Source organism: Harpegnathos saltator, unplaced genomic scaffold, assembly GCF_003227715.2.
Source record: "Harpegnathos saltator strain DR-91 unplaced genomic scaffold, Hsal_v8.6 scaffold295, whole genome shotgun sequence".
NCBI classification, from domain to species: Eukaryota; Metazoa; Arthropoda; class Insecta; order Hymenoptera; family Formicidae; genus Harpegnathos; species Harpegnathos saltator.
The window spans coordinates 1,061,605-1,087,901 of NW_020230089.1; the positions used below are offsets into that span (position 1 = coordinate 1,061,605).

At 53.2% G+C, this 26,297-nt stretch overlaps 1 protein-coding gene across 4 annotated transcripts in view; it reads left to right on the plus strand.

Moving 5' to 3' along the window:
• Positions 1-25,762, plus strand: part of LOC105188791 (discoidin domain-containing receptor 2) — a 148,257-nt gene extending 122,495 nt beyond the window's left edge. For 3 of the 4 annotated variants that reach the window (XM_011150425.3, XM_011150424.3, XM_025299879.1), the window contains 6 exons: positions 1,836-2,067; positions 10,462-10,920; positions 15,135-15,342; positions 16,720-17,271; positions 17,540-17,637; positions 18,631-25,762. In XM_011150425.3, the coding sequence (XP_011148727.1) occupies positions 1,836-2,067; positions 10,462-10,920; positions 15,135-15,342; positions 16,720-17,271; positions 17,540-17,637; positions 18,631-18,798 (1,717 nt within the window). In that variant the 3' untranslated portion in view covers positions 18,799-25,762. Of the gene's footprint in view, positions 1-1,835; positions 2,068-10,461; positions 10,921-15,134; positions 15,343-16,719; positions 17,272-17,539; positions 18,081-18,630 lie in introns of those variants that run through there. The other variant, XM_025299878.1, reaches the window with a different exon arrangement.
• The last annotated feature ends 535 nt before the right edge of the window (positions 25,763-26,297 follow it).

Consider the following 26,297-nt stretch of genomic DNA (forward strand, 5'->3'; position numbering starts at 1 on the left):
CAAAAGGAGCACCTTCAGAGAGACACGGCGGAGGCGAACACCCATCGCCCTCTTTTACTGCTCTCCGCGTCAAAGCAACGTTTAAAGTTCTTACACTTCAGAGAGAGGGAGAGAGGGAGGGAGGGAGGGGGAGAGGGAGAGAGAGAGAGAGAATCAGGTAGCTCACCTCTTTATCGCACGACAACATTTTTGCCGGACGCGTATACGAGTTTCGTCGGCAAATTCATTTGGCAGCCAAGCTACCCCGCGCCTAGTTTAACCTTCCCCTCCCCCCTTTCAGAGTCTTATGTTCTCCTTCTGTCTTTCTCCTGCAACTTTCTCTCCTTCTTTTGCTCTCCTTCCTCCTGTCTCCTCCTAGAATTTTTCTTCGGCCAACACTCGTCGCCGTCCCGTTCCATTCCGTTCCGCGCGAAACAGTCCGGCGTGGTCCACCTCCTCGGGTTCCCGACGGAAGAAACGCTCCCCTCGTAAACTCTTCTCGCGGCTAATAACGCGAGCCCATAACGAAAACATTCTACACACGCGGTATTGTTCGCACGCGGACATCCCGCGCGGACAGGCGTTCGCGATTAATACATTAGCGAGTCGAATGGCGCGATCGCAAGAGATCATGGTCAATATCGGCGCGAATGATTTATCGCGAGGAAGAAACAGCTTAAGAATGAAAGGTAAAAAGAAAGAAGGGGAGAAGAGTGGAAGAGAAGCAGATTCGCCGATTCGTCGACTTGCTTTACGAGCCGTGGAATCGTTCGCGACGTATTTCACAGTGCCGTGTTGCGGCCCGTCAGAGAGGAAAACAGAACGAATTAGAGGTGGAGATATGGAAAGAGAGAAAGAGAAAGAGACAAGGGAGGAAGGGGGAGGAGGTTTTTGACGTCGCGGACGTGCCAGCGAAAGGTATACGCGAATACAATTATTAGCCGGCACGAAGTGGCTTCGTCGCGATGCTTCTCGCGACGATCGCTGCCACCGGCTCATCTTTAATTCATGTCATCCGGAGCCTCGGCGCGATCGATAAATTATAATTTCACCCCGTATCGCCCGCCGACGGGCTGACGGTTATCCGTCAGACACGCGGCCGATCACGTATTTATACGATTTCCTTTGAGCGACCACGCCAACATTTCTGCTCGCGTCGTGCGATAACGGTCTCTCTCTCTCTCTCTCTCTCTCTCTCTCTCTCTCTCTCTCTCTCTCTCTCTTTCTCTCTATCTTTATCTTTATCTCCTTATCGGTTTCGGGCTCGGGTTCGGTTCGCGGCCGCGAATTCTTGCCGTGTCGTCGCGGATCCCAAGGGCGACGTTCCGAGACACAACGTCGACGTTGTCGTCTTTCGTGTTACGAAGCTGAGCGCGCTATATTCCCCCGTTCATCTCGTATGCGGAGATGTTTACATAATTCCAAGATACCGTATACATGTGTGTGTGTATATGTGTGTGTGTGTGCGTGTGTGTGTGTGTGTGGGTATAGACTGTGTATTCGCGCTCCCGTGTAGAACTATAAACGGGGAATATCGCGAATCGAAATATGGTAAACCCCTGGAATTTACATGGCGGCTAAAAATGTATGAATCCATAAAAGCATCACGCGATCGGCGCGCCCGAGACTATTTCTCTCCTCTGGCGAAAAAGAATTCTCCCCGGAGAGAGAGAGAGAGAGAGAGAGAGAGAGAGAGAGAGAGAATTTCACATTCTCTCCCTCCCCTCTCTCTCTCTCTCTCTCTCTCATTCTTCCCCTCTTTCTCTTTCCCGCCTCTCGGCGCTCGCAGCGCAGCAAGAAAGCGGCAAAGAGAAAACAAAGGTCCGTAATCCCAGAACAAATATTTGTCCTTCCAGGCTGAAGCAGGAGAGCCACGGCGGTGCCTGGTGTCCGAAGCATCAGATCACGACGGAGCCGCGCGAGTGGCTGGAAATCGATCTTCACACGGTGCACATGATCACCGCGACCGGCACTCAGGGTCGCTTCGGCAACGGCCAGGGTGCCGAGTTCTCCGAGGCGTACTTGCTCGAGTACTGGCGGCCGAAGCTGGGAAAATGGGTGCGCTACAGGGGCTTTACCGGTGAAGAGGTCAGTATGTGTGTGTGTGTACGTGTATGTGTGTACGAGTGAGATGGAAGCCCCGTCGAACCTGTCGGACTCGTCGTCTTTACGCGAGTACGCAATAATGACGTCGCATGGGCCACCGGCGATCGGGGTCGCCGTTATCAGAGAGAGCGATTACTGAATATGACAGGAGGAGCGCTCGGGGTCAGTAGCGTGCCTCGAAATAATGCAACGGTGCGGAACCTGCGGTTATAGGCTCGCGCGAGGCAGCGGGTCAAAGCGCGCAGGGATTTGTCGGCCGCAAGTCCGCTGAAAAGCTCGCAAAATTTATCAAGTGTGCACAATCCACCGTAATTTTTGCTCTCTCCCTAGATAGATTCCTAGAGATTTTGCTCTCCCCGCCACCTCTATTCTCTTCTTTTCTCTAGAACAACCGTCGTAATTTTTGTAAACGCTCTTACACACTGAGCATTCATCCGAAGGAGATTAGCCCGGCTCAGTTCAGCTGAGATATAATCATATTGCACAAAACGTTTCAAAACCATATGAACTGCTACTTTACGCATAATCTTTTATACTGTAAAGTTGAAGAGATACCCCCCGCTATCGAAACTATCGATTGATTTTTGCAATATATAAAGTTGTACATCGATATGAATATACACCTCCCAGTCACGCGATATATGCACGGTGATGTATTATTCCATAAAAGTTCCCTCCAGTTGGAGGGCAGAGAGCCTGGCGTGATAATAAATACACTTATCTCTACTTCATCTACATATCTCTATACACAAAATAAGTACATCTACTATCCACCTATCTGCTTATCTATCTCTCCACACAATGTTGCACTCAATTCCTCACGAACACACGCTTACATCTGTGTGCTCGTGATTCACGTCCAATTTTATCACATTGTATCATAATGCCTCAAGGAAGGGGTCTCACTGCAAGGGTTAAATAAATCTATCCATCCTCTCATTCTCTTCTCCTCTCTCTCTCTCTCTCTCTCTCTCTCTCTCTCTCTCTCTCTCTTCCACGGATATTCAGTCGTAGAGAGACGATTCGCCAAGCCGGCTCGCCGCGAGACGTAGGCCGCGTATAGGCGAAGCCACGCGGTTAAATTTAGTCGCGGGCGATACGCATAAAGCGGTCGGACGGACGGACGGACGGACGGGCGGTCGCGCACGCGGATTATTGCGAATGATTTGTAGCGGTGTCCGCGAGTCCGCGAAGCGACCGCGGGTAGTAACTAAAGCCTGACGTTAACAAGACGTAAATCTCCGATGTAATACGCGGCGCGCTCAGCTCGGCTCGGCTCGGCTCGGCTCGGACGAGAGGAAGGAAGAGAGAAACCTGCGGTTCTCGAGTGCGAGAAGGAGGCTGAGGAGAGAGGGACTGGCTAACGTACGTGACGTAATTCACGCGCGGTTATACACGCACCGGTAAGCGTGATGAGAACCCCCGCGAGTCTTTAATTAGCGTCGCCCGCTGATCACACGCTCACCGGCGCGATTCACTCGCTCGCCGAAAACATGACTCGCCGGCGATTTATCCGCCGTGACACGACGCGACACGAGCCATTTCGGTCATCGGAGTCGCACCAAGCGCGAGAAAGCGGCCCTTTTCCGAGGCGGCACGCTGCTGCTCCTCGGTGATCTGTAAATCTCCGCCATCTCCGTAAACTCGCCGAACCATCGCCGGCATACCGCGCGCGCGCGCGCGCGCGCGTCGAAACGTAGAAAACGTTCGCGAGCGCGTGCGAGAGGCCGTCTCGTAAACTCACTCGCCACCGCGTTCGCCGATTTAACTCAACACGCTCGCACACACCCGCGGCTCGGCACGCGGAAGCTTGGAGCTTACGCCGGTTATTTCCTCTCTCTCTCTCTCTCTATTTTATTTTTTGACGTGCAATTTTTTTCAATTTTAATTTGCGTTTTCAACGGTAAGCGAGGCGATGCCCAACCGCAATTCTCGTATTTCGCTCGATAGCTCGATTTTTCTCCAGTACTGAACCGAATTGTTTCAATTGGCTATTTTAAGGATGAACCGAACGAGACACTCGTATTGCATTTAATTATCTCTCTCTCTCTCTGTTTTATTTCTCTTAATATTGAATTGTGTTTTACTTTGCGTCTTCAACGCTGAGCCAATCGACGAGACAGACTCAGCGCGCGGCAACGGGGACGACTGAATCGCAATATTTGCGTTGCGCTATTGCTCGTTGGCACGACTCGGTTGAGGATAATCTCCGCGCCAATCGCATGTCCCGAGAGGGCGCACTCTAGGACAATAAATACTGTTTCACTCTCTCTCTCTCTCTCTCTCTCTCTCTCTCTCTCGCTCTTCCGCGACCCGGGGATTCATCGATTTGGCGAAAGCGACGAGAGGAAAGCGAGACGAGCGGCGTCCGCCTGTCGTCGTGGTCGTCGTCGTCGGCTCGGAGACCAACTTTCCTCGGCCGGTTCGGCCGAGGCGAGGGTGGCGGTACGCGAGCTTATTTGTACAGGAGGGCGGATCAATAAAATGAGGGAAGGAAAGGTCGTAGCGTGCACGCGGCTCGGATTCGTCCGAGCCGCTCTCTCACCTACATACACAGCGGCGCGTGCGGTGGTACCTGGTCGGAAATACGCGAGTCCTTCGGCAACGTACACCCGAGCCGAAGGTCGGAGCCACGCGTTAGCATGCACGCAGCTTCGTGGAGAAGCGATTCGCCTTCGCGGATAAATTCTCCTCGATACACGACGACGACGACGACGACGACGACGACATCGGCGGTGGCGGCTGCCACGTGCACCAGCAGCGACCATACAAGGTTCCTCCATACAAGTACTCTCGTCGCGACGAGCGAATGAGTGTACTACTTCCAACCGTACCAGATGCCGGAACGGATATCCAAACCGATGTCGAGATATCGATCGCGTGTTTAACGATTAGACTAGCCGCGGATAGTCGCGGTAGGTCGAGCGTATGGCGAGTTTTAGCCGAGTTACTGCCGTCGCTGGCGGTGCCGACCAGCCGGAGACCGCTGCTGGTACCGCCATTGCCACCGGAAACGCGCGTTCTGCCTGCGATTAGGCGAATCGTCGAGCGGAACATTGCGATAATTAAAGAGAGAAAGAGAGAGCCTGCTGCTCTTTTCGAAAGAGAGCGAACGAATTCCTCAACGTTAGCCCGAGCAATAGAATAAAACTGCTCTCCAGAGACCCTTCTTTGAAATTTTTTCTTTTAATTCTGCAATTGCTTTTTCACAACCACCTCTACCTGACATTTCTTCTTTTCAAAGTCGCTTTTCTCGAATAACCGAGTTAAAGCTTCCTCAGCCGCTTCGACTCGTCGTCGTCGTCGTTCGAGCGCTAAGCGGCGCTCTGAAAAGTGTCGCGCCGCTCACGGAGAAATTACACGCGGGAACTATTCTCGCGCACTGATTCACGACGCGGCTACACCGCTCGGGAATTCAAGCGAGACGCGGTCCTCCGTTATGAAGGGGTCCCGGGGGCAGGGGGGGAGAGAGACCGCAAATGGAGGAAATAAAAGAGAAAAGGGCAACAACACGAATGAAGTATCCGAGAAATATCCCTCATCTCGCGACACTCGCGCGAAATCCCCGCCGCATAATTCGCCCGTAGCGCGAAGCGCGGGTACCTGCTCGACGAAACGAGAAGGGGCCACCCAGAAAGACGCGCACCGCCCGGGTGGGGATAAACCCGCAGAAATTTGTGTCTCTTCCTCCCGCTGCGCCGCCGCTCTCGCTGTCCCTCGCTTAATTACACAACGACACTCGGCTTATCCGACGCATAATCTTCCTTAACAACCCGATCCCGCCGCGCTCGTTTGCTCGCGCAGACAACGTCGTCGTCGTCGTCGCCGTCAGTGGCGGCGGCGGCAGAGAGACCGTGCGGCGTGCGCTGTCGTCACCTATTTTTTACGGACGGTAACTTTAAACGCTCGCGGTTATTAAATTTAACGACCTAGAATCCGATCCGATCCAATCGTCGTCGGCCGATAAAAACTAAATAAAGGCGCCAGACGGGAATTATCACCATGAACCACCCGCGTTTCTCTCTTTCTCTCTGGCTTTCTTTCTTACGTCTCGCGAGCGCCAGCCAGACCAACGAACAACGATCTTGCGCGATATTGGTATCGATGCAATTCCGATGCAAATCACGCCGATTGTCACACGCGCGAATCCACGCGGCGAGCGTGACGCCGGCCGCCACCCCAGCGGACGTTTTCGTCTCAATTAAACCGTAAGATCCTCCGCGATGACACGCCGCCATCAACACCGCCTCCGAGACCGTTGAGAGGCCAGCCTCCACGGTAGCGCGGGCTACCGCTGGAGACCCGGCTGCCAGAAACATTAACATAAAATGGGCGGCGATGCTGCGCCACAGCCCGTCGCCCCCTCGCCCGCTCGCAGGAATTCGTCCACGACGAAAGCGACAGGGAACGCGACCGCGACTAACTGCAATGAGGGGTAGCGAAGGGAGAGGCGGGCTAATTCGGGGGCAGGGGGAGGGCGGTCGTCGCGCATCCAACGCATCCTTCCGATCCTCAAGCTGATGCGACAGTTGCACGTGCCGCTCGTGTGCGAGAAAAGCGGAGCCTGGAATCGAGAGGACATGCACTCAAGGGTTCGCGCCGTGTGTCCAGAATAGATAGGACCCCTGTGCGAACACGTGGCGGGGGCGGGCGATTTCAGGAAAGCCCGTCTCGTCGCGACAAAGCGCACCGCTTCAGCCGGCTCGACCCGACCTGCGCGACGCGCGTGGGCGCGAAGATAAATATCGAGATTACTTATTTTTCCTGCCGGGCGTCTCAACGGCTCGTAAATGCCGTCGTAATTTGCCTCCTCCTCCTCCTCCTCTTCTTCTTCTTCTTCTTCTTTTTCTTCTTCTTTCCCCTCCTGCTCGTTCTCCTCATTCGCGGATCTTTGGAGAATTTAGGGGGGGTGAGCCGAGTGGAGGACCGGGCGACCGCAGGCGGAATCGTGAGTCACCGCCGTAAAGAAAGCTCGATAGTCGCGGCGAATCCGAGAAACGAAACCCGGCATGTGAAATAAGAAGGCACGCAGCGTACGAGAAAAAAAAATACACAACGGGCGGGCGCGCGCCCGACAGGCCGCGCCGCGGTCGAACATCGGCCCGGAAGGGCCAGGAGGGAGGGGAGCTGCCCCGAGATGAATAATTTAACAGCGCGATAATTTTTCAACGAGAGCAAAACACTCCGCGGGCGAGTGTTCGACGTGCCGAGTAAGAAACATGGCGTGTACGTTGCGGAGAAATTACGATATCGCGATATATCTTAATGTACACGGCGAGCCGGAGCAGCTGAGGGAAGGGGGCAGCCGGCGAAGAGTCCTTTGCGTGTACCAGAATCTCCCCGTCCTTTGCGCGGCCTCTCGTCGTTTAATAATTAACATCTCGCGCGCACTGTTCCACGGTAAATTAGCGCGACGTGAAAATTGCGAAGTAATTACATCGGGATGTACCTTGATATCAAAAAGAAAAAGAAAATTCGCTCCCCCCCTCCACCCCCCACCCCACCCCGCTGACTCGAATTTATAGCTCGCTCGTTTTTACCATCGTTTCACGGTAAATTCGCGTGGACGTCAACGTGAAAATACCCGAAAAATTACGGGAAATTACGCCACGTCTACCTTAAAGCACACGACGATCCGAGAGAAAATTACTCCCGATTGACCCAATCCTGCTCGCTCCTAGAATCGCGGAGGAATCTTTCACGTACGTGAAACACGCCGGGAGAATAAGAGAGAGAGAGAGAGAGAGAGAGAGAGAGAGGGGGGAGAGAGAGAGAGGGAGAGAGAGAGAGAGAGAGAGAGAGAGAGACAGAGAAAATTCTTCGCGCGTTCCTTCCTTTGTAGCGATTAATATCTCACGCACGCCGCTCCACGGGGCAAATTCGCGTCCCATTAATGCGACACGTAGAGGTCTCAACCCCTTCTCGCCTCGCGACGCGCAAAAATAGCTCGCACTCCTCCGAGCGTAATCATCGGACGGGAGAGAAAGAGACAGGAAGCTATTACGTACACTCTGCGAGGCAATACACGTAACTGTCAACCTGCGGAAACGCCCACGAAACGCGGGCGGTGCGCTTCTTCCGTCGCCCGGCAGAAAATTTCTCACGTGCCGGCTCATTGTATTTGCCCGGCCCCGACGCCTCCTCGGCGCCGTCTCTCTCTCTCTCTCTCTGCCCCCCTCCCCCCCGCCCCTCCTGCCGCTGCCGATGTGCTAAACATCGGGCACCGGTGTCGCGGCGCAAATAAAACGGTGTCAGCTACCAGGCCCCAATTACCGCGCCACCCGGTGCGGAACGTGCCGGTTCGCGCGGTCGCGAGAATCATCTTCAAACGTGTTTCCCATCGCGATCGCAAGTCAGTTCATTGCTGGCTGGTTGGCTGGTGGAGAGAGAGGCGGATAGGGCGGGAGGGAGCGGGAGAAGCAAAAATAGTCACTGCCTCGTAGGAAAATGAATAGCCGGCCGAGACTAGAGAAGACTCGACGCTAAACATCCCGGCTGACGCGAATAATACGCGCAACACTCGTTGTAAAAATACACGTCGACGACTATTCTCCGTTAGACGATACGCGCGAGAGAACTCTTCAGGTACAATCATTTCTGTTGTTTTGGAACTATGTAAACTTCGGATACGTTTCGATTGATCTTCTTTTTCGTTGGATGGAACTGACGTAAGATTATAATTTTTTCTCTTCAGTGTCGCTGACAAAGCTGGAGGAAACGCTCGATTCAATTAACTTTACATCGGACACGTTTCAGACGCGTTTCGAATCGAAGCGGACGAAATTTCTCTGGTTCAGCTCATGACCAGATTTTTCCTCCGTGTACGTCTTCACGCGGCAAAAATATGTCCAACGCCAATTTCAAAATATTCCTTGAAGAAATAGCTGATCCTTGGGATTAACAATATCTAAAATAATCACGGTCCTTAACGGGTCGATCAGTACACACCGCGTTCACCTTAACGAGCGCTCAATTGGATCTCCCCGAGTTTCCGCATCCACTTCATGTCTACCGGCACCTGTTCGCTCGGCAGAAACGAGCCTCCCGTTCGCCAATGAAATCCAATCGCGACGCGTATCGCGCGGGAACTCGATTAAGCGTATTAGATCGATTAAAATCACGGCGCGACGGGATCACGACGCGCAACGAAGGCGCCGGTTAACGCCCGACTTAACGGGCCGGCTCGCGTGTAACAGGATGGAGCGGCAGAGCGAGACCGCACGCGCGTGAGAGTGAGTGAGTGAGAGAGAGAGAGAGAGAGAGAGAGAGAGAGAAGAGAGGAGCGTTCGCACCTGTCAGGATCACAACGGCGATGGTTACACGGTCACGTAACACCGACCATACGTGAGAATCTCTCGCGCTCTGTCGCTCGCTCGGGCGCGGAGCGTCGAGTCGAGAGGCGCAGGCGAGCTCTCATAAGTGGAAAATAAGAGGTCCTTTGTTCCGAAGGGCCTCTCCTCCTTCGACGCCGTCGTCCGAGAAATTCCTGATCCTCCCCAGCGATATGTACGTTTCGACCGCGCTCGGCCGATCGAATAGAACGAGCCTTGTTCTATGCGAGCGAGAAAGATGAGGGGAGAGAGAGAGAGAGAGAGAGAGAGAGAGAGAGAGAGAGAGAGAGTAGATTTTCTCAGAGAGAAAGAGAAAGAGAGAGAGAGAGAGAGAGAGCACGTCGCGAGGCTGGAAACACGCGGCGCGGCGTGGCGTGGCGTGGCGCGATTTATATGAACGGGCCGGCGAAAAATGTCTGCTATCTCGTCGCCGGCTGAATGTCCGTAAATGAGGCAAGGGTCAAAGTGTTACACGGACGCTGATTCATCCCAGGCAGGTCCAAGGGTTCGCCGTCGGGAAACGGCCACGGGATGGAACGACGAGACTGTGCGTGTCTATCTATTCATTGATAGATCGACGCGCGACGCGCCTCGCGGACGGTATCGCTTCAGCGGGACGTTACACTTCCTTCTGCCAATCACGATCGGTTACGCGTGTCTCCGTCGGCGGCCGATAAGACTTCGGGATCGTCCGCGCGAGTCTGGACCTTTCGACGCGGCTCTCGAAGATTCTCTCGAAGAACCTTGAGCGTGTTAATCGATAACCGTCGCTTGAAACTCGCCTCTCAGGTAAGACACAGTTGGATTTGAAATTGGAATCCGGTGTCGGGATTTATCAATCGCGATCGTAGATAACGTTAATTCGAAATTGAGAGATGAGAGAGAGAGAGAGAGAGAGAGAGAGAGAGAGAGAGAGAGAGAAAGTGAGGGAGGGGGGCTTTGTCGGGGAGAAAATGCGCGCGCTATAACCGATAATACTGAGTACCTGCTAACCTGCACGACTACGACACTAAGAGCAATTTTCCATTTGAATGTTCTGTCCCAGGTGATCTCAGCTAATACCAACACCTACCTGGAAGCGAAGCACGAACTGCAACCACCGATATTGGCGACCAAAATTCGTTTCCTACCCTATAGCTACCACCGTCGCACCGTTTGCATGCGCGTCGAGCTCTACGGTTGCCCATGGAACGACGGCATCGTCTCGTATTCGATGCCGCAGGGCGACAAGCGCAACAATTGGGAGTTCTTCGACGCGACCTACGACGGTTATTGGGACGGACAGCTACTGCGCGGTCTGGGACAACTGACGGACGGCAAGAACGGGCCGGACAACTTCAAGATGGGCTATTACGACGATAAAGGGAGTCAAGGGGGCTGGGTCGGTTGGAAGAACGACACCAAGTCCGGCCATCCGCTCGAGATCAAATTCGAGTTCGACCGCGTGCGCGAGTTCTCGGCCGTTCATATCTACTGCAACAATCAGTTCACCAAGGACGTGCAGGTAAGAGGAGCGAAGCTTGGCGCTTTACGTTCGTTCGAGCACGAGAGGCGCTTCCACCAATGCACAGGGAACACGTAGAATCGAATCGCCCTCGTATATCGAGGGTGTGCGAAAGTTCTTTGGATTTTGGCGCAGAAGCGTTTCCCACTTACGGGATATTTCTTCTGTTAGCGAATAAAATCACTCGATTAACGCGTCATTTTCTTCTCACGTTTCCTCAGCACGTGACTTCCAATTGTATCCACGCCTTTGATAAAATTCATTCCGCAATAAATAGATATAGACATAGGATCTTGAATATAATCGGGAATGGAAGATATCGATAATTAATTAAAAATAATTAAATACGCTAGTGAAATCATTTTGACTCCTGAGGCACAACATTATAATAACGAAACAAGATATTGTCATGTCCGATGCAAGCGCCTGTTACCTCCTTCCACGCTTTCCGCTTAAGCCTTTGATGAATTATTGCCCGATTCGTAAGGCGCATAAAGCAACCAACTTTTCCAGCTGATGACGAGACCATCGACGATCCGACGAGCTTTCGCGAGTCCCTAATTTCATCCTCGCTGCTTTCCGCGGCAATCGTAGAATAGAATCTCATCGACACTTTCACCACAACCGAATACACATTGCGAATTGCGGAACGCCGGGAAGACAGAGTAAACTGCACGTTTATCACACGAGCTTCGGACGCGAAGGCTCGACCTCTCGTGGAGACCAGTCGTCGGGTTCAGCCTCACCCACCCGCCTACACTCGTCATCCTCCCGTCACTTGCGAACTCGAGCTGCTCCGGCATAACGCGTGCTCGCGCGATAATAAACCGGGAAAAACTGTAAACAGCCGCGCGTACGGTATAGAGAGGAAATTGGAATGCCTCGCGGGCGCAGTGACTCGTCGGTGAGAACGAAACGGCTGCTGAATAAAGTAGACGGTCTGGGCGAAAGGCCTGGGGGGGGGGGGGCAGGAGAAAGGGGACAGACGAAAAAGCGCAAAAAGGAAAGACGGCCAGTCGCGGCGAAATGTGCGAGCGCGCACGAGAAGATCCTCCGCCAGCCTTTAATCCACACCCGGAGAATAACGAAAAAAAGAGGGAGGGAAAGAGATCGGGAGAGGGAGGAGAGGAGAAATGGGGAAAAAAGAGAAGGAAGAAGGAGAAACCAGGGCTGGGGGGTGGCAGGCGACGAGGAGAAGGAGCAGAGGGAGGGAGGGAGGGAGGAAGAGGCGGCGGCGGTGGCGGCGGTGTACGGCATGAAATCCAGTTTTCACGTCGGAGTCAAGGTCGGACGTAGGATGGGTAACGAGGCGCAACAACGGTTAGCCCCTGGCTTCGGCTGAAACGGACGGAAGGAGAAAAAGGAAACGACCCGCGCGCCTGCTCGCTGGAACCGCGTTTCGCTTCAAGCGGCGCGGCGGCGGCAGCGGCGGCGGCGGCGGCGGCGGTCGCGGCTTTGCCGGGGAAACGTCAGTTTTTCCGTGAAAATTTTTCCGTCCCGCCCTCACGGCCTTTTTACGCCCGAGTGTTTACATAATGGCTCGCTGAACACTCAGCTAACGGCACGCGCAGCGAGATGTATTTTAATAAGATAATTCGGCACGTAGACGTACGCTCGTGATTCGCTGGTGGTGGTGGTGGTGGTGGTGGTGGCTGCTGGTGGAGGAAAAGCCGTAATTTCGAGAAAGGCCGCTGGCTCTTGACGAAAAAAAAAAGAAACTTAACGAGACATTTCAGGGCGGGGGCGGGGGGATGATTCGCGAATCGCAGCGGAGACTCTCGCTCGATCGGCTCCGGCTAAATTGGATTTCTGAATTGCGCCGGCCGAGAAAAATGATTCCAGTTAATTATACGCTGCGACGCGCGAAAACAAGAAAAGCGTCCGGCGGGATGAGAAAACTGCCGCCAGTTCACGGAACGCTCGTTCCGATCATCTCGCGGAATCATCGGCCGAGAATTATCGCGAGAGTACACTCGGTTTCGAGACGGAGCGAGCGCTCTTTTCGATGCAGTTTGAAAGCCGACGACGGGCGAGAGAACGTTGTTTCTCGTCGATCCTCAAAAGTTGAGTTCTTCTCCGAACGGAGCGGTTGCGCTCCGAACTGCATCGAGAGAGCGGAGAGAGCGCGTTCAAACTGTTCAGACGCCGAGTACCCAGTTACTCAGAGGAAAGACACTTTTACCTCGAGGAGCTGTTCAGCGAATGATCGAAGAGCAAATTACATTATTAACGAACAAATGACTGAAGCGGCAAATTCTCTCACCGACGTCGTCGACGTTTGTTAAGCGAAATTAATTAAGCGAAATTTATCGAAGGAAAAAGTCCGTTGCAACAACACCTTTCCCGCGGCCGACTACGCATCTCTCTCACCGCGAAGAGAATCAACGTCGATCGACGGGCAACGCGCACCCTTTGACCCCCTTGTTAAATTACACATCCCGCGCACGCTCGTAGCTGTAAGATCGCACGAAGATAATTAATACTCGCGGTGTCGTCGCTTACGTAATCCCCGTTACGCGCGCGCTCGCGCTCGCGCTCGATTACGACGCCAAGTTACGAAACTGAGTACGCGCGGCGGGCTGGCAGCCGCGAAATTTCGCCCCGTCGTCGTTACGAGCAAACGCACTCGCGCGCACGCGGCAATCTCACCTCCGCGTATAACGGGCACCGAAACACTCACCCGGCGGTATCAAGATTTATTTGAATAGAGCGCCTCATTACCCGGCTCGAGCGCGATTGTGCGTTCGCGATCGAGCGAGGAGAACCAAGGGGCAGGTCGGCGACGAGAGGCGGTCTTGAGGCTGAGGATGCAGCCCACAGTGGTGACTCCGTCGTGGGGGAGATCCATCGGGGCATGAGAGAAGGGCAGGGGAGAGGCCGGGCGAGAAGATTCTCGCGCAACAGAGACCGAAGGAGACGAAGACCCGAGAGAGCTCCGCCACGTATCGGCAGATAGAGCGAGATGCTGATGCTATACCTTCTTCCTCCCCTCTCCCCTCCCCTCCCCCCCTCTCTCTCTCTCTCTCTCTCTCTCTCTCTCATTCACTTTCTCCTTCTGTGTCTCGCTTTCACCCCTTGAGCAGCGCGTGTACAATGGCAACGAACAACGACGCTCGAGAGCAGATACGCCACGTATTCAAATACAATACCGACAGTCTGGCAAGTCGGCAGTTCGGCGAACGGGGCTGCGGAGTGGCAGGAGCTACCCCTAAAACGACCTCTCCTATTAACAAGCGCTCGCTCGCTCACGCGCGGGCGCGCGTACTCGCGCGGATAGGACACGTCTTCGCCGAAAGACAGCGATGCTTCAAAGCATCGCGCGCCAGCCACCTCCGTTCGCTCGCTTCTTCCCCTCCCTCCCTCCCCCCCCTCTCTCTCTCTCTCTCCTCCATCCCGACGCGCACCCTCGTCTTTCTGTGAGCCTCGGCTTCTCCCGCGGCTGCCACTTCCTCCACGTCGACTTCCTCTCATTCTCCCGACGCATCCGCGGGCGGTAGGCTTCAGTACGTCGAAAATCCATACGCCTCCGTCTTTGGGTCTAAGGGAGTTAGATAATCTCGGCTTTGTAATCTTCGTCCCTAACTCCTACGCTGTCTTAGCTTCGGTTCACTCGCTATCTCTCCTTCCCTCTCTCTCTCTCTCTCTCTCTGCACCCTCGCTTCGTATCCACGTTAGCTCGCTTACTCGCTCCCTCGCTCGCTTCGCACGGCTCCCGAGACTTGGATTCCCCAACGCTGAATTGTCTTGCGCCTTCGGGGGATGAAATTAGCATTCCACGCATCCCCCCGCTCCGGCCCGCCGCCGTACAGCCTTGGCTCCTCGGGACGGAACGCGCCCGTGAGATACTCCGTATTATCGAAACCGTCGATGTCATCCTGGCGCGCCGTTAACTAGTTATCTGCTACTGATGGTAATAACGGCGATAATACTGATTACGCGGGCGTAATCGAGTACCTGCGGTATGCTTCCGATCAAATTAATTCCGCACGGTGGTCCTCAATACACACACACACACTGGCACACAGGCACACACGCATGCACGCACGGAGGCGCTTTACTCGATAGATCGAATGGTCCGCGGCAATCAAGCTCGATAGTTCCGAGTGGCATGGTTAACGCAGCGAGGCGCCTCGAGGAACGCGCGCTGAAGAGCGTTTGAACGAGCGACGACGACGTGTTAACCGTTCCCGCCGTCTTTTTCGCGCCCTTCGCAGGTCTTCTCGGAGGTCAACATCACGTTCAGCGTCGGCGGCGAGCACTTCCTGGGCGAGCCGATCGTCTACTCCTACATGGAGGACCGGATCTTCGAGCACTCACGAAACGTCACGATCAAGCTGCACCACCGGATCGGCAAGTTCGTCAAGCTCAAGTTCGCCTTCGCCTCGCGCTGGATCATGATCAGCGAGATCACCTTTGACTCCGGTGAGTGCGCAAAATGCCTCCGAGTTTCCACGCTGCCGCGACTTCGGCCTTCGGGCCGCCAGGCGGGAGGCCGTCAGACTTTTGTCTCTCGTACTCGGGGAAAATGTTGCGCTGGAAATTGGCGACTGTATCTTACGACGAGAGACGTTGGGCCATACAGAAATTCGATCAGTATTAAATATTTGTTTAGAAGTTTTGTGTACACATTTGGCTTTTTTCTACGGAACTATTACTTGAATGTCTCTTTTCGTCTCCTATTTACTGTCTCCTATAGCAAACTCATACCGCAAAATATCGATATAGCCCAGCTTTTACAAAAAGATTCAGGAAAGGAGTGTCATTTTAGTGTAACTGTTGCTACAACCCAGCTTTTTATCCGTTTATACCGCAATTGTCTCCACGCTAAAGGCATTGCCGGTGGATAAGAATCCGGCTTTAGACTTTAGACGCGTAATACGAGCATTGAATATGCCCTTTCACAGTTCCAAGGGACATTTTTCTTACACGCGAGCGTCACGTACGAGACGATTGATTTCAGGGTGAAGGATCCAAAAAGGCATATTTTGCGTTCGCTATACGCGCAAAATACGGCTCATGACTTCGCGTGGTGTCTCGCGAGTGGAAAGTTCTCCTCGAGTCGTGACGACGACGCAGTCGTTACTTCGAATCGCGCGTGTATCACCGTCGGCGATTTCTCTCCGCGCGAAAATCGCGAGTGTTCCTCCGCTCTCCCTCTTACGTGTTTTGAGGAGAAGAGTGGTGCGATGAGTGAGGAAGAAGGGAGAAAGGGACGTTGCCGAGCGTGTCTATTTCGCGCGTCTTTCCTTCTCGAATTTCCGAAGTATGAAATTGGAACTTGTTGGAAAATACTTGATTTTTTATCATCGGAATTTTATTAAAAAAAACTTTCTATAAGCTCCGTCGAGATTTATCAGACAACTGAGGCGTGTCTTATCTCGCTGCCTTCGTACCGCTCGATTGAGCCTCTGAATTTGTCGGACGATACTCAATCTTCGACCATTCTTATTTAAATTCTATTTAAAAACGTGTAAAAGCTCCGTCGCGATTCATCAGACAAAGTGCATTTTATCTCGTCCCTGCTCTCGCCGCTCAGTCGAGTTTCTCAAGCACGAAATTATAACTCGTTGGAAAATTTGAATCCTATTCAAATTCCACCGAACATTTCAACACGAATCGCACTTTTAATTCCCCGGAGAATATAATCGCACGCGCGATTCGCCTCTTCATTTTCCTGCCCGACTTCGTCTCGTGACGACGTCACTCCTGCTCGGGCGACGAAACTTTCGTCGTCGGGGAATCGGTGCCACCACGTGAAACTGTCGTGCTGAAGGAGGGCGTGTTTCAATCGTGTTGCAGACATCGCTCACGGCAACTTCAGCCAGGAATCGCTGCCGACGACTGAGGCGCCGCGACCGCGGGACCGAACTTCGACCCGCGACAATCCGCTGCAGGCCGAAGTTCCGGTGGCTAAGCAGGACGATCCGACTTACATGGCCGTGATCATCGGCATCTTGACCGCGGTGATACTGCTGCTGGCGGTCGCCATATTCCTAATAGTCACGCGTCACCGCCAGCGGAAGAACTTTGCCAGCCCGCTCGGCGCCAAGAGCGCGATCCCGTCTGGCAATCATCAGCATCTGTCGCCGGAATCCGCCTACGGCACCACGGAGAAGGACCCCTCGCTGATGACCTACAGGGTCGAGGAGCTCGACGACCGGTACGCCGGCACGAAGCTCACCACTCTGCCGCGCGATCTCAACGATCGTCTCTTGGGCGACGTCAGACTCGACGAGTACCAAGAGCCCTTCCACGAGAACAAATATCGGGAATCTCCGCACGCGGCGTACTACGGATACAGCACGGTCGTCATAGACAACAAAGACCTCCACGACAACGTCGAACAGTCTGGTAAGTAGTTGTGGCACTCAGAGAACACCAGCGACGTTTCGCGGCGAATGGGAACGCGAAGTAGCCCTTCTGCGAGTCGATTGTGGGCCGCCGTTGATTAATTAATGAAATCACGCGGTTGCTCCTCGAGCTCGAAGTCGAACCGCGCGGTCTTCTTCGAGTTCGACGATCGCGCACGCCTAATTACGCGACGAATGCGCATCGAACAATGGCGCGTCATATGCACGCGAGATGCGATGTAAAGGGAAGATGTCTTTTTGCTGTGCAGATGCCACTTATGACTACGCAGTACCAATGCCCGTGCCTAGCGTAAGCAGCGATCAGGACAGCGTGTTCTCGAAATCGTCCTCCAGGGGTAGCGCAAAGGTAGGCTACAAAATCCGTTTCTCGGCCGCGTTCCGCCAAGCTCGGGTTTCTTTCACGGCCGATCTGTAATTTCCTTCCGAGCCGTCGCACTTGTCCCGTAGCGACGCGCGGTTGAAAGATGAAGAACAGAGGGATCTCCCTGGACAATTGTAATTTCCTCTACAATGTCCCCTCGCCGAATTATCGAAACTTATCTTGACAAATTGACAGACGAATGCTCAAAATTCCTCTTTCAATCGCGCCGACCGGATGACTCAAATCTCCTCGATGTCGGATCTCGGATTTTTTTTTCTTAACATTTATACCTGTTTGATATCGACGTACTTAAAACTAAACGAACCGAACTATTTGAAAAATCCTACTTGTACTTGAACTTGCCCTCGTTGTACACATTATCGAAAGCTCAATAAACTATAATGTGAGTGTGCGAAAATAAGACAAGTACCAAAACTCCCTTCTTAATCGCGTTGAGCCAAGTTCCAGTCTCGTTCACGTCGGATTACTGATTACGATTGTTTTCTGTCTATGTCTACGCGACTAAAAGAACGAGGAAAGAAAATCATTTAACCCTCTCAAACATTCCAATTACATTTGCAATGTCCTCGTCGCAAGGTGCACTACTTTTCTCGCTCGCTGCGGCATTTATGGAACGACAAAAATCAGGTTGTCGCGAAAGGTCACAGGTAAAATCGAGACAAACGGAGATTACCCGGTCCGTGGCAAATAAAACAAACGACCTCGACGCGCTATTTTCTCTCTCTCTCTCTCTCTCTCTCTCTCTCTCTCTCTCTCTCTCAGACGAGATTCGCCCAGCCGTTACATTCCCTTTTTAATCGTCCAAATCAGTCAGCTGCTCCCCGAGAGCAGCTCGATTTCGTATAAACGCGCCAGAGATCGTCCGCGCCAACCTGATTACACCTCGTCCCACGGATGACGTCGTCGCGGACACGAGAAGCGGCAAGCGTTGTCTCACGCGCTCTTTCGATGCATTAGGCGTGCTTGCAGAGCTTTTTCCCGCCGCCGCCGCCCCCCATGAGCGCGCCGCCCCCTCGAGGCTCCAGCAACCTGACGTACTCGAATCCACCGAGTCCGGAACCAGTTTGCGAGCGCGAGCGCCGAGGTAGTAAGCGCCGCGAGCACTCCTTGCACAGATACGCGTAAGGGCTGCTCTTCGCAGCCCGCGGGACATTCAACGGACGACGAGAAGGAGGAAGAGGAGTAGTAGGAGGAGGACGAGCAAGAAGAAGCCGGCGGATGGATCGAAGGTACGGTGGAAGATACTTCGTTACAGCGAGTAGACCGAGGTAGATCGCGTGATCGAGCGAGGCCCCCGGCACACCGCGAGCGATCTTCCGACTCTGGAATTCTGTGCCACTTCTCGCTGTCCGCCGACGAGCGCGCGTACGCGCTCTCCTCGGAATCCTCGCGAAATCGCGATCGCGCTCGGAATCGACGCTAATCGACGAGCGGGAGAAGCGTGAATGCGAAAATTCTGACTCTTTTCTTATCGTCACTCTGCTTTCGTCGCGCGCTTTCGTCAGCGATGAGCGTTAGGTGGACGGGGTGGCGCAGGTCAACGCTTGGCCGCAGGAGCGTCCTCGAATCTTCATTGCTTTCGCAAAAATCATTCAGTGCTCTTTGCGTCGCCGCTGCTGTTCTTCTCCGCCAGATGATGTTAAGTTTAGCCAGAATGGTCTGATTAACCGACGCCCACGTTTTTTGCACAAGTAGTGCGTCAGATTTAGCCGAATTTGATATTATTCGGGCAAGGAAAAGAGTAATGACGATAAACAAGAAAGAAAGGAACGAAATTCGAAAGAAATCATCCGCGGCGTTTCGTCAAGCGATGCGCGACACCGTCCAGGTCCAACTCACTCACCGACAACAAACGGAAACTGCGTGTCGCCAATCGCCTTTTGCACGCAGCCGAGAGACGCGGCTTTACCTTGTAAGAAAATCTTTTTATACGAAATCAACTCGATTCCGCGCGCGTCCGCCGCTCGGCACGTCGCGGCTCCCGCGGATTCTCGCGCGGGGCTCGCGCTACAAAGGCGCGAGCAGATAAAGCCGCCGGTGGCCACGAAGACGCGAGGGAGAATCCGCGAATCGAGCGGTCGCTCTTTCGCGGTGGCGAAAACGCCGCGTTTCGTTGTGCATTTCGAGGCGAACGCTGCGAGCGGCAGGCGACGCGTGTGAGATCCCGCTTCGTTGTACAACGACGATATCTTCCCCTCTCGTCCGGAGACTTTCCGGGCGGCAACGGACGAAGGAGGAAGGCGAAGAAGAAGACAGCGGAGAAGAGGAGGCAGAAGCGAGAACGCATTGCGTCCTAAAAGGGGGAACCGAGTCGCTCCCTTCTCGACCAGCACTGCCATCGATATGAATTGTTTCCGCGCGAGCGCGTTAAGGAATGTAATCGCGACCTCGCTGCACGGTCACATTTTTTTCCTGTCCTTTTTTTTTTAGGGAGACACTCGACCTACACTATCTTCCTGCGGGATAGCTGTGTGACGTGCATATGTACAGGAGCCGCGTAACAATCGGAATTATTATATACTGTAATTGGCATATCAATTTTTCACGGCGAAAGGCGCCGCATCTCGTGCGCAGACTCGGCTCTTCCCGGCGGAGATTCGTCGGCGAGGACCGTCGCGTCGCGTTTCCTTCGCGGTCTTTCCGCGCTCCCCTCCCCCTCCGCTTCTTCCTCCTCCTCTCCGCCCCTCCCCTCGCGGAGGAGGAAACGGTCGAACGAGCCCTCGGAAAATTTCGCGATACAACTCGCATCGAGGCTGCGAGACGTCGCCTTTTCCGCTCCGCGGACGTTTCTTCTCTCGAAATCGGCATCGCGAAGAGAGACGCGTTTCCAGGACGAATCTCCAGGAAGAGTCGCGTTTTAACGATTCGGCCCGTTGGACGCGCGCATGTGCAACGGTGATCGAGCTCGCTATCGATCCAGACGTGCGGGAGAGGAGAGAGAAGACGAGAGGGAACGGGAGAATGAGTGAGAGAGAAACGCGAAGCGAGCAGGGGAAGGAGAAACGAGCGGCGGGGCGGATGAGATATTTATCCGGTGGCTGCGATCGTTACGTCGGATCGAAAAGATAATTAATTGCCAGCTTGATGGAATAAGCGGGCGTTTCAATTATTCGCGCGCTCGAACGAACGTCAGGCGTCGCGGCGCTTGACGTTCGACGGCCGGGGGCGCAGCAATGGCTGGAGAAGAGCCTCGAGGCGGCATGAAAAAAGCCGCGGCGCACGGCAGATCGACGTGACGATATTTAAAAAAGCGAGAACGGTAGCGAGCCTCGATCCCAAGCCTCACTCAAGACTGACGTCACATAAATAATTCAGTATCCTGACTGCGCGACGTGCACGCGTCAGTCGCGTATTATTTATTGTCGCGCGCTGCGCCCGTGACGAACCTTTAATTTATATGTATATGTATACATATAGTACATACACAGACACGCGCGACATTATACACATACGAGAAAAGTAAATATATAAATACACAAATATGACTACATATATATATATATATATATATGTATATATGTAGTCATTTATATATTTATACCAAATTATACTTTATCGATACACTCTGTGTATGTATCGAGAAATTTTCCCTCCTCTTTTATACGCGTTTTGCTCAAATTTTACCCACACATGTAGTTATTGTTGCTTCATCCCTGTATTATCAATTTCTTACGCTGATAAATTCTCGATTATTCCTTTCCCTCGTTGCATGAAAGCATATAATATACGTATCTCGTATGACGACGAATCTTAAGCATATGATAAATTGTAATAAATCCAACTTTATTTCTTTATTTCTGCCGACATCGTCTTCATGCAACGAGGAAGAGGAATAACCGAGAATTTACCATTTAACGTTAGGAATTGATGATACAGCGATGAGGCAACAATAATTTTATGTGCACGTAAATTTGAGCAAAGTGCGTATAAGAGAAAGGAAAATTCCTCGATACATACACGGGGATGAAGTATAATCTGGTATAAATGTATAAATATATAAATATGATTTTATATATATATTACACACACACACACACACACACACACACACACACACACACACATACAAAAGTAATATACGTATCTCGTACGACGACGAATTTTAAGCGTATGATAGATTGTAATAAGCCCAACTTTATTTCTCTATCTCTACCGACATCGCCTTCATGCAACGAGGAAAAGGAATAATCGAGAATTTACCAGCGTAAGGAACTGACAATACAGGGATGAGACAACAATAACTACATGTGTACGTAAATTTGAGCAAAACGCGTATAAGAGGAGGGACAATTTCTCGATACATACACGGGGATAAAGTGTAATCTGGTATATCGCACGCGATTACAGAATACATGAAAAGAACTCGACCACATTGTGATATAACGGCAAGTAGCCCGGGCTCTCGCGCGTCTCACACGTATGTAGACACGTTATATGCTTAAGCGTGCCCTGCGCGGACAAGAGAGAAACTACTCTCTCTCTCTCTCTCTCTCTGTCTCTCTCTCTCTCTCTCTCTCTCTCTCTCTGTCTTTCTCCTTCACTCCATCCCTCTCCTCTCGGATTTCGTTCCGAAAGAGCGGCCGTAAAGTGCAGCGACTGCACTCTCTCTTCTTCTCACTCTTCGCCTAGCCAGCTAGCCAAGTCTACGAACGGCGCGACGGGCTCTCTTTCTTTCTCATTCTGCCTCCCTTCCTCTTTCTCCCACCTGTGTGTGGCGCGCAAAATTTATTACCGGTTTAAATATCTGACGTGGAACGTGGCATGAAATTTAAGACTCGTCCGGCGCTTTTACCGCCCGGCCGCTTAAATAGCGTTCCACGTACGATTATTTGGTCGTCCGTCGGCCGCCGCACTTTCCTCGATTACCCGGGCCCCATTCTATTAAGCTTAATTTTTCTCTCATTTCGCCGGACGGTTCTCTCCTCTCTGTCTCTCTCTCTCTCTCTCTCTCTTTCTCCCTTTCGTCCGTTTTTCTCCCTCTCTCGCGGAAACGCGGGAACGCGGCTCCGCAACGTGCACGCGTCGCGTCGACCGAAACCGGTACGTACCGCGCGCGCGATGCTCGTGATTGACGTTCCGCTATTTTTATCCCGAATACCTGCACGGGCAATGTTCGCGAGCGAGCGTATCGGTTTTTCGATTAAGCCGCGAGACAGTCTGCCTCGTCGAGGAGAAATTTAATCGGCCACCCTTCCGCGCAGGTCGCGCGCCCTTTCGCGGCAAGAGCGGCGCGTTGCGCGTCTAACAACGAGATCGGAACATTGCTATGTCTATTTAGTGTTTAATCGATATCATCGCCACGTAGGATGTTAAATTAACGAAAAAAGCGAAAACGTAAAAAAAGCAGTAAAACTCAGAAACTAAGAGTGACAGCTTCGAACGCTTCTCGAGTGTAAATATTAACCGTTAGGGACCTCGTACACACGGTACACACGGTATACACATCCACACATCCACACACACACACACACACACACACACACACACACACACACACACACACACGTACTCTCTCTCTTCAAGCGCCTTAAGTTGGGGGGCACCGAGCAAATAATTTCGTCGCAATAATAATCGTCGTCTTTTAGGAGAGCGGGAGATGTATCAAGCGTACAAGCGGTTATCGTAATCGTAATAGAGAGAAAAAGAGTCTGCGGAGAGTTTACGGCTCGCGTCGAGAGGAGGAGATCTCCAAGAGGCGAGGAGGAAAGCCTCCTCTCGGATCTCCTCTTCTTCGTTCTCCTCGGGAGGCAACGGCGGAGAGATCGGCGTCGTTCGCCGAGCTTGTTCCTCCTCGTCGCCCTCGTCGTCGCCACCACCGTCGGCCCTCGATAATTTTCTCGCTCGACGGCACCGCGATCGATTCGCCGATTATCGCGCTGCGCCGCGCCGCGCCGCGCGGAAAATTCGCCGAGCGCCTCGGCGAACACACACTGCCCGTTGCCGGCAATAATCGTCAATTCGTCGCGAGCGAACGCGTAACGTGTGACTCACGTCGCCGTGATGTCTAAGAAGCGAGAGATGGCGGCAGATGGCGGAAAGTTGCTTCGTACAAAGCGGGAAGGGAAAAAAGACCGAGGCCCAAGGAAGAGCCCGGCCGAGGTGTGGAGCGATAAGGGAGACACTCTCCTGCCTGTGCCTGTGCTCGCAGGACATCCAGGACCCGTATTAATAATCGCTAGCGGAAGCTTATTTCACGTGCGCGCCATAACTCACAGGTCTGAATTCAGGCCGGTATTAATAACCGTCACTTGAAACTTGTCGCAAGTGAGACGCGCAGGATCCGAATTGGGAGTTTGCTGTGCGCTCTTCGCTCGAACCGCACTGGCAAATGTATTAAACCAGTGCGCGGAGGGGTTGTCACGTGCTTGTCAAGTGAAATAGGGTTTGAAACGAAGTTGCGTCTAATTCCGGAGAGTCGGCCGTCTTTACGAGCAGCGACTTTCACTCGACGTTTTTTTTTTTTTACGTACCTAACGAGAACCTTCCGTTTTCCTCGTGACGCGAAAATTTCAGCCCCATGAGATTTTAACAGAAGAGAATTTAATGGAAAAAATGACAAATGCTCTGCGCACCGACGTGATAACGTGCGTCGGCATGATTCAACCGAGAAACTCACGTCCATCTCTAAATTCAGGCCTGAGTGTCTCGCACGAGATGAATTTCAGGCATAACGGCCATCAATAACGATGCATTAATCAATAAAGGGCTTAGAGTTGGAGAGACTCAAGTTCTCTCGGGTGAATCGTACGTATAATACAGCTGACACCGTAATTGCGCCATTTTTCAGCCGACGAACTCGCGTCAGACTCCAAACTCAAATCCGAGTGTCTCGAATGCGACAAGTTCCGAGCAACGACTGTTAACACGGACTTATCAGTCTCTCTCTCTCTCTCTCTCTCTCTCCTCCTCCTCCCTCCCCTCCCCTCTCGCGTCCAACCGACTCATGAAACTGTCAACAGCCGTCTCTCTCTTCCAGCGTCTCGCCCAACGTCTCACTCTCTAGGACGACGCGCTCCTTCCTTCCTTCTTGCTCGTCGACGCTCCTCCTGCGACATCCTCCGGCGTAAAAGCCCTCTCGACTCCCTCCTCTCCGCCGCGGGTAAAAATAGATTTTTACTCCGTTCTATTTCTATTCCTCCCGAAAACGGGAGGCGGCCGCGAGGGCGACGGCGGCGAGACAATACCCTTGCGAGCTGGCCCCGGCTCTCGGAGCTTTCGAGAGCACCTCCGGGACACAAAGACACTACTCCTCGAAGACGTAAGTAATGGGAGACCGGTACAGCACAGCAACGAGCTCCAACTGGCCGCGGGAACTAGTTCGAGACGGCAGAACCGGACGCCATTATCTATCGCCTAGGAGCCGGCCGGGATTGGACACGCTCGTAATTTTGAGTTATCCCCGTCAGGACGGGAGGGACGTTAATAATCCTCCAGGTGCGAAGGGCGGATTCGCTCTCGCGCAGAACACTCGCTCGCTCGCTCGCTCGCTCTTACCATAAACGCGCCCCGCTAAATTCTTATCGCGCGCGCACTCTCGCGCCCGGAACATCATCGGAACGAGATAACGCGGCGGTCTCTCGTTCGCCATCTCGCCATCTCGCCGCCGCCGCCGCCGCGTATACGAGTTCCTTGCACCCGCTGCAAGCCCGGCTCCTCTCGCAGAGTCGTAAGTCTTCCTCTTCCGTTCGCCATCGAGGGCAGGAGGAGGAGCAGCGGGACGGGCAGATACAACCGACGATACCGCCGCGCGGTCTATACCGATATGACCGCGATGCGACATACGACGCGATCGGTATGTAGCCGCGCGCGAGATCGGGGGAAGTTTCTCTCTCCCTTCCTCTTTCTCCCTCTTTCTCCCTCTCTCTCTCTCTCTCTCTCTGCCTCTGTCTCTTTCTCCCTTCGGCATAAATCACACACGCAACCCTTTTTCCTATCTGACATGAGAAATGCGGGAAGAAGCTCGCGGTGCACGACCGAGGCGGGCGACGGCGGGCGGAAAGTGGCGCGGGCCGGCTCATCCTTTACGGGAGGACATGTGAGTGCGTACACGCGCGAGCTCTACGAGCAGGATCGTAAAAAAAAAAAAAGACAAAAAGAGAGAGGGGGATGGGGTCTAAGCTCGGGTCTCGGATTAATCGGCCGCATCCCGGAGCTGCATTACGCGCGCGGGTGGCATCGCGAGTCACCCGGTATCGATCGCGGTATCGCGTCGAGAGACAACGGTGGAGGGGGAGGGGGGGGTGAGAAAAAAACTGAGAAAATAACAGAGAAAAAGATGGTGAAGGCGCGAGAGTCGCACCTTCCTCTTAATCACCGTGGACAGCCAACGAGAGAGCGCGCGCGACTGTTCATTCGTTAAATTTCGATTTACGACACGGTTTCTGCATTCCCTCTCCCTGCAGCCCCTCTTGTCACTGCGTGTCTGTGTCCGCCACAGTCACTCTCCCCCTCTCTCGTTACGTCAATCGGCGATGCGCGTTATCATTTGCCGCGGCTAATTCCGCGATTCGACTCGCGCCGCGATCCGCGTCGGAACGAATCGCGATCGACGCGCGTGACACCGCGATTTCCGGCGCGAGGGGAATTAGCTGACTAACAACTCGGCGTGTCGCGGACGGCGAGCG